The sequence below is a fragment of the Streptopelia decaocto genome, assembly GCF_964273445.1.
Source record: "Streptopelia decaocto genome assembly, chromosome: 4".
Classification (NCBI taxonomy): domain Eukaryota; kingdom Metazoa; phylum Chordata; class Aves; order Columbiformes; family Columbidae; genus Streptopelia; species Streptopelia decaocto.
Genome location: NC_138658.1, coordinates 59,856,844 through 59,870,098, shown reverse-complemented (window position 1 = coordinate 59,870,098; position 13,255 = coordinate 59,856,844). Strand labels below are relative to the sequence as shown.

At 34.8% G+C, this 13,255-nt stretch overlaps 1 protein-coding gene across 1 annotated transcript in view; it reads right to left on the bottom strand.

Moving 5' to 3' along the window:
• Window positions 1-13,255, bottom strand: part of ADGRA3 (adhesion G protein-coupled receptor A3) — a 57,093-nt gene that overhangs the window by 20,127 nt on the left and 23,711 nt on the right. The window contains exons 4-9 of the mRNA XM_082050531.1: window positions 12,875-12,946; window positions 11,912-11,983; window positions 10,174-10,334; window positions 8,774-8,987; window positions 7,651-7,815; window positions 682-883 (exon numbers count right to left, since the gene is read on the bottom strand). Of these exons, the coding sequence (XP_081906657.1) occupies window positions 682-883; window positions 7,651-7,815; window positions 8,774-8,987; window positions 10,174-10,334; window positions 11,912-11,983; window positions 12,875-12,946 (886 nt within the window). The remainder of the gene's footprint in view (window positions 1-681; window positions 884-7,650; window positions 7,816-8,773; window positions 8,988-10,173; window positions 10,335-11,911; window positions 11,984-12,874; window positions 12,947-13,255) is intronic.

Here is a 13,255-nt window from a genome sequence, read left to right as displayed (position 1 = left end):
ACAACATCAACCTTAAACCAGAGGTTCAAAGTTTCCGGAGTATTTTTACATATAAGGGTGGGTACATCACTGCAGAACAGTGTTTGTGAAAGCATGCATTAACTAGGGACAAGCTTCAGAAGGAGTTAGGAGCTGAAAAGGTTTGTTTCATAGCTACACTGAAAATCTAGAATACTCTATTGTATCCTGGTGAGTACTAGCAGATTACAGACGCCTAGTTAATACTCACTGCTTTCACTAGTTAACTCTCATCAGCCTCATCAAGTCCATTAGAGGTTTACAGCAACAGACGTAGAGCAGAGCTTTACTATTCTCTATGATCATAATGAAAATAGCTGTTCTCCATTACAGCCTCAGCCTGCCTTGTTTCTCTATAGCTTGTGTGCAGGACAGGGCATCTAGTTGACAAAAAAAACCCGTGACAAGTACCATTCTCTTATACTTCACACAAGTACACCAAAGAATAACATTTTCCTTGCACTTTCAATTTGAAAGCACTCAAACCAGATATTAACCCAAACTTTTAACATAAACCTACAAGTTCTAGTGTTGTACTCAGAGGCATGCATTCATCATAATTCATCTAGACCACCAGTATTACCAGCTTAAAAAAAAAAAAAAAGGACTTTTGAGTTTCTATTTTCATTAAATAATTTGATATCATAGAAATGCACAAATTACCTGATTGAACATATAAAGAACTCGAGTCACATCATTTGCATACTGGCACCTGGAGTAGTCCTCTTCTGCCCAGTACCCTCCCCTGTCGCACCTGCGCCAGGCTCTTCTCTCATCTTGCGAGTTGCCAGGATATATCCCACTGCCAGCGGAGTAACGCGTACACAGCAGGTAGGCTGTGATGCCTGCCAATGTTCTAGGCCACCTGGGGAGTCAAAAGCAAAAGCAAAAAAAATTAGACAAATTTACATGACAAGTAAATAAAAGGATTAAGCACTACAGCATGAAATAAAGAGACACTCAAAACTAAGCATCTCTAAACTATTTAAAGGGCCACCTTGGCTCGCCTTCAGTATTTTCAAGCTGTTCATATTTGTGTATTATTAACAAAATGAGTTCTAATCCTAGCATGCTTTTTTTGAATTCTTTCGTGAGGGTGCAGATGGAGAGAAAAAGGTGCTCATAAAATTACTAAAAATCGTTTACAATTTTTTATAAAAATACCTTGACTACTTCATGAAAATTTTTGTATTAACACTATAAAAACAGTTAAAAACATTGTAGAAAGCCCTGCAAGCTTTCTGTTTGCCCGGTTCACATGCACCAACGTAACTTTCAAATGACTGTATTGGTATCAATAGTAAACTGCAGATATGAACAGAAGACTACTCTTACAGCAATTAATAAACAGTAGCAGTACTACAACCAAACGGGAATAAATGGGAAACAAAAGCATTTATGATGTTAAGTAGAAAACAATTCCCTTCACTCCAGTTATGTGGAACTAAGCACTTTTGAAGAAAACTTATTCTATCAGCTTCCTCCTCTAGGATTTTACTGCATATTTTCTCTGTATAAACATATACAGATAAAAATGAAAGAATGAATGAATACAGAAAATCAAAATGCAATACACCTGTCGTGGACTGATCATTCACGAGATCAGAACTGATTCAAAGGAAACCATGCCTGAATTAGATTGCAGTGCCGGGAAGAGAGGACAGGGACAAGGAAAACCACCCGTCTGCCTGCCCCTGCTTCTGGCACTCTCCCGTTAGGATACACATAAGCAGTATTTTATCATTCAGAACGCTAATATTTAAAGTTTTAAAGCAGAGAGCATACAGAGCATTCCACAATTTAGATAAGTATCTCAAATCCAACAGCCCAACAGGTAAGGTTTAACTAAAACTGAGGGCAAAGGATGGCTTCATTTGATCATCCCAGGCTTTCTGTACCATAATTAAGTCAAGCTCCTTGAATAGGCTTTAGAGCTAACATACTTTTTCTCAGTTTTAAGTATTTTAAAGGGCCTTGCACAAAGCAGTCATCTCCAAAAATTGAAGTGGTCAAACAAAAATATTCTGTTAGATTACACAGTGATTTAAAGTTTGCTTTTATACCTGGACTACATTTCATTAAATAGCCGTTTAGTCCCTACTATCATCTAAATTAAGAGATGCTCAGAACATATCTATATTTGAAAAAAAAACAAAAAACAAAAAATAACTTTCTGTGTTTGGAGGAAGATGGAGTAAATCCCTTGAAAAATATTCCATTTCAGGAAATTAAAATTTAACTAATATTGTGAAAGCAGAGAAATTAAACAAATCAGCCCCATTTTCCTTCCTTATTCATCGGTTAAGTAACTTCTTACTGAAGACACTGGGGTTTATCACAGTTCTTTCTCCAAGAAGAGAATCACTCCAGGGACAGGCTAAGGCAAAAGGCTACACTTTTCAATTATATTAAATGATGCAAGTGATTAACCTTTTGGGGTATACTAAAAGTTCTCTCTGTCTCAAATTCCTACTAATTCCTAATCAGCTCAAACAGAACAATTTTGGTATGTTCAGTAAAGAAAGAAAGGGTCTGTCTTCAGGCCATTTTGACAAAGATTACTTAGGTTTGGGCAACAAGCAACTCCAAGATTGCTGCTGATGGCATCCTTAAAATGCACAAGTCATGGCAACGACCATAAGAGAATTCAAAGTCAGTAAGGAATCTAAGGGCAAAGGCTAAACAATAATTACAACAAACCAAATAGAAAACAAAGGCTTAAATTTTAGTCCCTTAAGATAGTAAAAAAAGGTTTAAGTTCTACTAGCTTTTATAACATCTTTAACATTACAAATCGGTTCTCCATATTCTAGTGACATCATTTAGTTAAGAAATGGAGACTTATTATTATAGTACTACCTGAATTCCAGAAGACACAGAAGATAATTTGGGTATCATAGCAGATTCACCCGGCCTAGCAAATACATATAGACTTTTATTCAGAGCCTCAGCAGCCACTTCAAGAAATTAATGCAAGTGTCACCATTCAACCTCTATCAGAAAGGAAAGCTTATATCAGAATTGGTGGCAATGGAGGTGGTTAAGAGAAAGAAAAGAAAAAAATAAGATTAGCTCAGTTTTTAAATGCCAGGAGTCACATACAGGCATTTTAGAGAACGTAAATTAATTCAAAGAACAAATATGGGGTCTGCAACAGTGATGTATATTATTTACCATCTTTTCTCTCATAAAGAAGAAAACCCATCAGAAAGGACAAAAATCTCCCTTAGAAAAATCACAACAGCCTATGTGAATTTTTGCAATCCTAGTAGTGACCTCAGTGCAACATTCCATGCACCCTAGCAAGCTAAAAAATCATCACTTTAGATCATGTCTGGCCAACTCTGATCAAGGACAGAGCAAGTTATGAATCTGCTGTGAAGGGAAGAAGGCCTAAGAGGATACAATTCATGTAAACTTATTTAAGTCTCTGAAATGTCTGTATGGACAATTAAAATGAAGTCTGATCAACACAGACTAGGAAAAGGACAAGGACAAAGATGAGCTACTTCTCTTTTCCCACTTCTTGAATGCATAATGAGCCTTCCAAGAATGAGGCCGAAAAGAAAACAGGCAGATGAGGACAACTAATAAATTAGCTGGCACAGCTGTTAGAAGACCTGCAGGGCGTCCAAATACCTTGCATAATACACTCAAACCTCAGCTTCCAGAATAAAGTCAGGTTCCCACAAACACTGACACTGGAGTCCAAAGCATCATTTCCAAAGCAATTTTATCAACACTGAAATTTTTGTATTAAGTTTCTAGATCAAAGATTCCACTTGAAAAGGATACCGGCCTCTCTCTATACAGACTATTTTCTAAAAGTAGTATTTTTCCGAAGCACTTCTAACTTGAAGTGTGGTCAGCTCAGTTGTGACTGAATGTATCAGTGTACAGACTGAGTGCCACATAGCCTTATCATAATTAAAACTCTGTAGTCCTGACAGATGCTGTATGACACAACCTCCAAAACAAATATTTTCACTGAAAAATGGCACGTGCCATTCCTTTCCTCACTGTTCACACCTAGAAGAATTAGAAAAAGAGAAACCAGATTGAAACACTAGGACTCAAATGAAAAATAAGCCTTTCAGAAGAGCTTTAATTAGTATATTTTTAAATAAGTATAATTTCTAAGCTACATGTATCTTCTAGAAATTCTGTAGCCATCAAATGGAAAAAAGTGACGGTTCCAGTATTAAACACTACTTCAAAGACAACTAGATAATCACAAGTCTATTTTGCCTTCTCTCCCTTGTCTTCTCGCCCCTTGTCCCTTTTTCATCTGTCTCTTTCCCTTTTATTACTGTCCCCTTATTTCTGCTGTATTTACTTCTCACTCATCTCCCTGTACAGCATTTTATCGTCTTTTACCATGATCTTATCAAAAGAATACTAGTAATACTAGACAGTCATATAATCTGTGCTGCCTTTATAACAAATCAGGTATGTACAGAAACATTTTCCTAATAAAACTGATATATTATTCCTCTAACAATTTAGAAGGCTTTCCACTAACCAGACACAAAAGATGAGCAACTTAAAACTCCCAACTTTCTGCCATAATTTTGTATACACAAAACCAACACGAACGCAGAGTGTCACTAACAGAAGCGCTTTGTGGGGAGCAGTGTCCCTCATCCTCTTTCCTCTCCCGTTCACAACACCCATGGTGCAGGTACAAGTTTCTTTACAGCCCAACAGCGAATTAGACGGGAGAACCGATTCCAGCTGTAACTACACTTCCCTTATTCCCTGTTTTTACTAATGAAGGTTAACCTGGACCATTCTCAGTCATGAACCGTTTCCTCCCAGTACCTGTACGCGATGACCAGATGAGGTGCTCTCCATTTTCCAAGAATTCAGAAAGCACATTCCTCCACCAGGGCTCGAAAGGTGACTAACGACATGAAATTCTCATAATGAAAACAAGGGCTACAAAAGTTTGGCTGCATTCTTAATTTCTTGTCAGCCTAAGCTTCAACATCTTTCACAGTTTACCCAACTGCTAGCAGAAGTACAAATTTGGACTCTATTAACTCTCTTATTTCATCACTGCTTATAATTAGGTGTTCAAAATTTATCACATATACATGAGAGTAGACAGCTGTGGTGGAAAAGATGGTTCATTTACATTTAAGTACTATAATTTCGTTTCAGGAAAAAAAAGCCAGTCCATGAGGATTATAAAAGAATCCTTCCCTTCATGCATATTAATTATGTTTTGAAAGCATTCATTTCTTTAAACCAACAATAAGTTTCAGTTACAATGAGTTTTTATATCATAATTTCATTAGCTTACAGGTAGTCTAATATTTTTTTCATATTACATCTCAGTAATTTTCTAAATTCGGCATGACAGCTGGAGCTTTAAGATTAATTACACTCAGGGAGTAACAGTTTTCAAAAGGATAATTCTTATATTTAAGAAAGAATGCCATCAACTACCAGCATAAAATTTTTGTAAACACAACAGCTGAAGGATTTACTGAAGCAGAAGAATTAGGGTACATTTCAACATGCAAACTGTATTTTCAGTTTAATCATTGATTGTAACATAGAGATATTTCTGAGTAAGGCTTAAAAGAATATCTAAATTAAAAAAAGAAACATATTCTGTGATGATGACACTTTTTGCCTAATCTTTATAAAATCATGCTAAACTACTATTACTGAGCCAAAGACACTAAAGACAAACATCCTCCTTCGCTACGCTTTGCTATCCCATCTCTGAAGGGATAAAAATCTAGATGCCACTTTTGAAACAGCTTCCAAGCTAAAATGACTAACCAGTTCCAACTAAAAAACTATAAAATCAAATTCACCTAGGATCATTTACAGCCATCTGCTCAGAACCATTTTCTCACTAGTCAAAGCCTTATTTCCATATGGTCTCAAAGGTGAAAAATTACTCTTTATTATTACACTACCTAAACTACAAATGGAAGTCTGTTATAGTGAACCCAGACATAGTGAACTTCTTGATAAGCTGAACATTTCCTGAAATCTTATTTCTTTCTACTGAATTCCAGAGGGGGTAAATCCTATTACACTGAACAGTCACTGAACAGCACAGGTTAATTTAATGGAAAACACTTTGAAATAAGCCTTTACCATCTGTTTTCACCTCTAATGGCAAATCAAAGAAGAACGATTCACACTAGTATCATTTAAAAAATGCATAACTGATTTAAATAGACGTGTTCTTTGATGAATACAGCATGCATCTGTTTGACTTTCTTCACCTTTTATCTTAAGCTGGAAGTTCTCATTTTCTAATGTAATGCTCATCCCTGCAGTTGAAAGCACCGCAGTGTAAAAAGAGGATATGCACAAAGTTTCTTTTTTCCTTACAATGTGAAAGTGAAGCTCTTCAGTAGTTCCAAACTGCCTCTGTGCAGCACTTCCCTTACTAATAGTTCCTCATACTCAGACACCAGCTCCCCTTTCTCAAATTGTCCAGCTGATGAACATACAGAAGGTGAACTCAGCCCTGGCTGAGAGCTTTTGTTCTATACCTGAATTTTTGCTACAACTGGAAAAGACCTTCTGCACTTGAAAGCTTGCCTCCTCTGCCTGCAAGAGCTATGTCCCAGAAACATGCTTTAACTCGCTTCTCATTTCTTAAAAAAAAAGATTTATGGTCTTAGATTAGCTGTACAGAAAGATTACAACTTTAAAGAACTCTAATGTACACAGGGAAAGGAAGAAAATTTTATAAATGCAAACAAAAGATCAAGCAGAAGATCAACATAGCCAAGCAGCTAAGAAAAGTGAAAATAAATGACTGGGTAAAAGCAGTTACTACAACATTAAGAAATCCTACAAACTGTAGTGAAAACATACGCTATGACATACGCTAATTCTCAGTAGGAGCTACTGCAGAGAGGTACAACACAGAGTAGTTATAAAGGGAATTACCTTACATATAGAGAATCTATACAGAAGCTATCTGTTACAGCTGGCACCTCCAGGAGTAACGTGTTGTTAGAGTGACCAGCAGCAGAAAGACCAGAAAAGGGAAAACAGGTGAAGAGGTAAGAACAAAAAGATAGAATACTCTGCAATATCCAATACAATGGAATAGAGCTACCACTGCAGTCCCAATATGCATTAAAAGGAAACACCATTCATACCATTTACTCTAATACTTACAGGAGAGAGAAAAAAAAAAAAACAAAAACAACCAAACCAAAACAAAATCCCACATATATTACATGTTTCTTATATAGTGGTTTTGTTGTACAGGAGCAGGTGGTTTTTTTAAACCAGAATGATAACCTGGTGGAAACCCCCTCCTCAGTATGTGATCCAGCTAACTCACAGATCTTGTAAAAGTTTTACTCTATTCCAATAATTTCATTTTTATATTTCAAATATCATAGATTATTTTCCATGTCTTCCAAAGATGCAAGTTACCAGTCTCAAAGTTTAACATTTCATAGTACAGTTGTGTGCCCTTCTTTCAAAACATACTAATTTAGAACAGTTAAAAATCTGTTACACACCATTTATAAACAAACCCACACAGGTGCCTTTAAAGCATAATATCTTTATTAAAAACAAAATTAAATGGACTTTTCTCTGAGAAAAAAAAAAAAAAAAGAAAAAAAAAAAGAGGTTACCAACCTGAAATCCCCTTTATTGTTCACAACCCTCTCTGGAGGGCAGTACTGCGCAGAACTTTCTAACACCACAATGTCGACCGTCCTTGTGTTATTCCCACGTCTGGTTTGTACATGGCAACCCCAGTTTCCTGTGGAGCCAGCCTGAATATTTGAGATGGTCAGTGCACTGCAAAGATAAAATAAACAAATAAAACCCAACAGTCTTCCAATAAAATTTACATAAGTTTTTACCAAAAGATTAATAAGGTACAGAAAGACAATGGAAGAAAATACCAGTTACATACAACTGCGAGTGATCTTACAAAACCAGAAATATCTATGAATCAATGTACTGTACTTAACAGAGAAATATTTACTCTCTTCTTCTAGCTCTCAATTCTGCCAAGGTAGGAAAGAACAATAACAGCCATGACAAAAAGTTCCTTCACTTCAGAAAGAAGAGATGAGAAGTCCAAATTCCCCAAGCATTATCATTGCTCAACACAAAATTTTTATAGTTGTCCCAGAAAGGCCAAACTAAAATAACTTCCTAAATGCATCATTTGTGATAAAGTTAGAAGCCCTAATTTACTAATGCAATTACAGGATATATAACCAGTCTGTAGATGCTGAATGAGTCAAAAATCTGCTGCAGGCAAACTAATTATAATTATAGATCTCTGCTGGAGATCACTCATAACTGTGGTGTGCTCAAAAGGAAGAGGAAAGAATCCATGAGTAGCTTACCTAAACACCTTGTTTCCATCATTTTCATGTTCCAAGAGAACAAACGTATCCTACCGCAAAGATGTTTTACATGAACTGCATTGGGTAATCCTTGCAGTTAATTAAAACCCAACTGCAACAGTCCTGGGCAACCTGCTCTAGCTAACCCTGTTTTAAGCAGCTAGGTTAAATTAATAAAATATTTAGACCTCCACCTCAAACTTGATTGTCAGCAACAGTGACCAAACCAGGGTGATTAAGGAGATGTGTGAAATTAGAGTACTTCTCCACTTGGGATGTTTCTGTCTACAGGTGTTCACTCAGCAAGGATCAAGAGGGCCTCATTGGTTATGGAAATAGTCAATAAATTAGAGCAGAAAACAAGGAGTGGGAAATAGATTTTCTCGTTATGGATTCACCTTGCAATCAGTGAGCAGTTATGAATCATATTTTTTTCAACAAAAATACCCTGGGACTCATCAGTTTCCACTATCTTTCCATCCTGATACCACAAGACTTGCATGTCTTGATCAATATATGAAGCCATACATTGGAAGGGTAGACTATCTCCTTCAAAGACAACTTGACGGTGAGATGGAGTCATATAGAAAGATGGTAATTCAAGTGGCGGTTCTAGAATCCAAGAAATAAAAGCAAAATTAATAGCAAGAAACTGTTTTCAAGAGAGAAGAAAAATACACTGAGTATCAATTATTGATATAACCTCCTTGTAAACTGCATCTTCCAAGATTTTATATAAAAACTACATTCAATGCATCTGATATTGAAAAATACAAATTCTCATTACATTATTTTTCAAAATGTGTATTCCTTTAGTGTAATACTTTTGAAAATCTTTTGTCAGGCCACATCAGAGACTGAAAAACATAAACTTGAAAAGTATATGCCTTTTATTTCTTCACAATTTCTCACTATAAATATTTCAAAATCACAAACACATACGTTATATTATTTCGACAGATGGAATAACTACAATACAACAAAGAAGTTAAGGAAGTTGATCGTGTCGTCTTCACCACAAGAAGTTGACTAAACAACAACAGAATCACCACGAAGGAGAGTAAGGCAGAAAATGAAGATCTTTCAAATTCAAAAACTTGAGCTTGGAATAATTTGCACATCTGAAACCAGATAGCTAGACTTTGGGGAAAATAAAAAATAAAATAAAAAATAAAATAAAATAAAAAAAAATAAAATAAAAAAAATAAAAAAAATAAAAAAAAATAAATAAAATAAATAAAATAAAAAATAAAATAAAATAAAATAAAAAATAAAATAAAATAAAATAAAAAATAAAATAAAATAAAATAAAATAAAATAAAATAAAATAAAATAAAATAAAATAAAATAAAATAAAATAAAATAAAATAAAATAAAATAAAATAAAATAAAATAAAATAAAATAAAATAAAATAAAATAAAATAAAATAAAATAAAATAAAATAAAATAAAATAAAATAAAACCCACAACTATCTGTTTCTGCTTCGTCTTGTGAAATTTAGGTAAAAATGCTTGAAAAAACATGGATTAGGAGGCAAAAGGAGTTTATCTCCAAAAGGTACTACTCATCCTTAGTTTCTACAAACTAACATCCAAATTCACCAATTTCTTTATTATTTATTTCCAAAAGCAAATGACACTGAATTACAACTAAAAACCAGCCTTTGAAAAAGAATCACTATTACTATCATATAAGTGCTGAATTTCAGGGAAACAAAACAGAGAAAAAAAGGCAGTTCACTAATATTCAGAGAATACAGAGTGCATTAGAAAGTATCAGTTGTCAGGAGTGCTTACCACAGGTCAGAAGCTCTTGCTTAACCCCAGTCACCATCTGTGACTGAAGTGACTTGGGATAGGCACATTTAGTTTCACGTACAGTTATATTTCTTTCTTTTAACCACTGGTGCATCCACAGTATGTTGCAATCACAAAGAAGATAATCAGTCTGAAATTCTCTGCAACACAAAATAGGTATTTACAGTGACAAAATGCAACACTCAAAGGTCTGAAAGCTTGACAACAGCTGTGCGATGCCTCTCATCATCACAGACACACAGACAACAAGCAGTCAAACCCCAGAATACAGCAGAGTTGGCTACCACTACGTATTGGAAGATACTCTCATCCTCTGCAAGCTATAGTCTGAAAAATAAAAGTACATGGCCCCTGAGAAATGGAATCTTCTCCAGAAACATGAGGAACATCTAATACCTGCACATGAAAAAATTTCTAGTAATTTCTTTCATCGAGGGAGTTGACAACATCTAAGTGAGCAATAACAAAGAATTGCTTGAATGTGTATCACCATAACTTATGCACACACTTTATTGCTTCATTTTAGCAATCCAGTGCTTTGACAGTAAAATCAAAAGAAAGATAAAAATAGCTTCTCACCTAATTCTCTTTTCAGAGACACAATTCACACAATTTTAATGACAGTTTTATTTTGCTTTATATGAAAATCATATAAGGCTTTTCATTGATTCACAGTCTTCTCTGAATAATACTTTCTACTAAAAAGACATACCAATTCCCCCACAGATTTATCTTGTAGTCAGCTACATTAAAGGAGAACACAAATACTTTATTTAGAAACAGTCAAAAAATTACCAAAATGTGTCCCTGTGTCTACACTGTTTTTTACCTCTAGTGAAGACATAATTTATTTTTCTTTTTGCAAATGTCTAGAGGATAACTCGAACTCACAGGCAGAACGCTTCAAACACTAAATCAACATTCCTGCAAAATTCTATTTGGCCTTTACTCACAAGAATTCCTCCAGACACACACATTTTTAATGGCAATAGTTATATCCAGGTTCTCTTGTCTGACATGTAACATTCTTGGACAGCAACCTTTATGTACACAACTAAAATACCAGGAACAACAACTTATGAACAATTAGAAGATGCTGGAGGAGGGAAAGAAACATTTGCCTTTACAAACAAGAAATTAACTAGGTGTCAAAGCCACAAGTCAGAGCTTTTGAGAAAGTCCCAGTAGAGTGAGCCAACTGTAATGACTACCAGGCAAAAATGCAAGCTAATCATCAGCACTGATATTTTTTCTCCCCATTTACTTTCTTCCTGACAGAAGATTACAACTCTCAAGAAATTAAAAGAGAGGAAAATAACACGAGGTTGAGATGTATCCACTGTTACATGTAACAAAACTATACTATTCTTCAAGAACTAAAATATTCCTTAAAAGTACTTTTTCCCTTTGTTAAAAAGGTGTAAACTGCTATTTATTGAATACAGAAAAAAAACCTTCAGAAGCCCAGATGCTAGTATAGCTTCGTTCTCAGGACTATGTAACAAATACTGAGTATCTTTCGAAAGAAGTTATATAAGCACCTAAATATCTGCACATATAGCTCCCATGTGCTTATCCAGATAAAGAAACCACTACTACAAGGTTTAAAAGTAAAAACGCTAAACTGTAGTAAAAGTAAGTGTCTATAAAATGTTTTTGTTATTGTTAAGAACACAAATAATCATGCAAATTAAGATAAGATGCAACAAGTACTTACAGAGCCTTTAGTGAACCAAGATGATCAAATGTTCCCTGTGTAAGTGTAGAAAACAGATTTCCAGAAAGGTTCCTAAGAAATTAAAGTATCGTGATTCGAACTCATGCTCAAGCAACTGACATTTGAAATTTAAAATAATAATAATAAACATCCCTCTTCAAGATAACATTATTTTAAAGCCTACGAGATACTTTTACAATACTGTCATAGTTCACAAGACTCTAAGAATAATAATCAGGTCTGATAGCCTAGCAAAAAAATCGCAAAAGAAACTGTTCCCCAATGCTCCTTTCTTAGCTGAAGAATTTTAAGCCTGGGAACAAGGATTGTAAGAAAAGACTTTATTTAAAGCAACAACTAGCACACGTTGAACATTCATTTCAAGAAGCTTAAAATTAACTTTGTTGTTCACAGTGAATCGATGCGTTGCCATTAACATGCTGTAAGAAGTTTTAATCTAGCCAAATATTTTTAGAAATATTATACATCCCACTTTCCCTATATCAGTAAAATCACTGCATAAGAAGCTAACAACCAGAGAAAAGAAACATTCCATAACCTTACATGTTATTTTCTTGAAGTAATGAAGAACTACAAAAATGTAAGAAAGCAAGCAAAACAACCAGACTGATGCTATGGTAGAGGACACAGATATTAAAAGATTCTATAACCCTGAAATATTTTTCTAGGGAAAATGTTTTCTACAGTCTGCTACTCTCCCCCTTCCATACCTTCTAGGAAACTGGAAAAAGGATGTAAAGCAGACAAAACACTGAGCAGTACAGTTTTGGTTGCCCCCGATGCCCTTTTCTTTTTTAAGCTTGTTACTGAGTAACAACCCACAATCACAGCTGCACTGTGTGTCTTCCAAGCAAAGAACAAACTACTCGCACTGAAACAAAGAATGTTCACTTACATGAGGCTAAAACTTAAGAAGTAAAATTGTATACAAGTTATACTTACAATCTAATAAGATTTACAAGTCCTCTAAATATATCTGCATTCAGGCAGCCAATTCTGTTATTAGTTAAGTCTCTATAAATACAAAAAAGCAAAATTCAGAATAAACTGTTTTATTTCCAAATGATACACAGTCCACAAACAGAAGTATTTAAACTAAAATTCATGAGTAACACATTGTTCCATATATACATGTAGTCCTTAAAATCCAAAAGGTACTGTTCTATGGGTGTACACACATGCACACAGAGTCCTTATTCCATTTCTGGAGTAATAATAGTTTGCCCATGTGCAGTTAAAAAAGCCTAGCCTTTACCAGTAAACCCCCTTAGAACAGTCTCGGTTTATATCACTAAAAATTTTCATATTTGCACACTGTGTTCA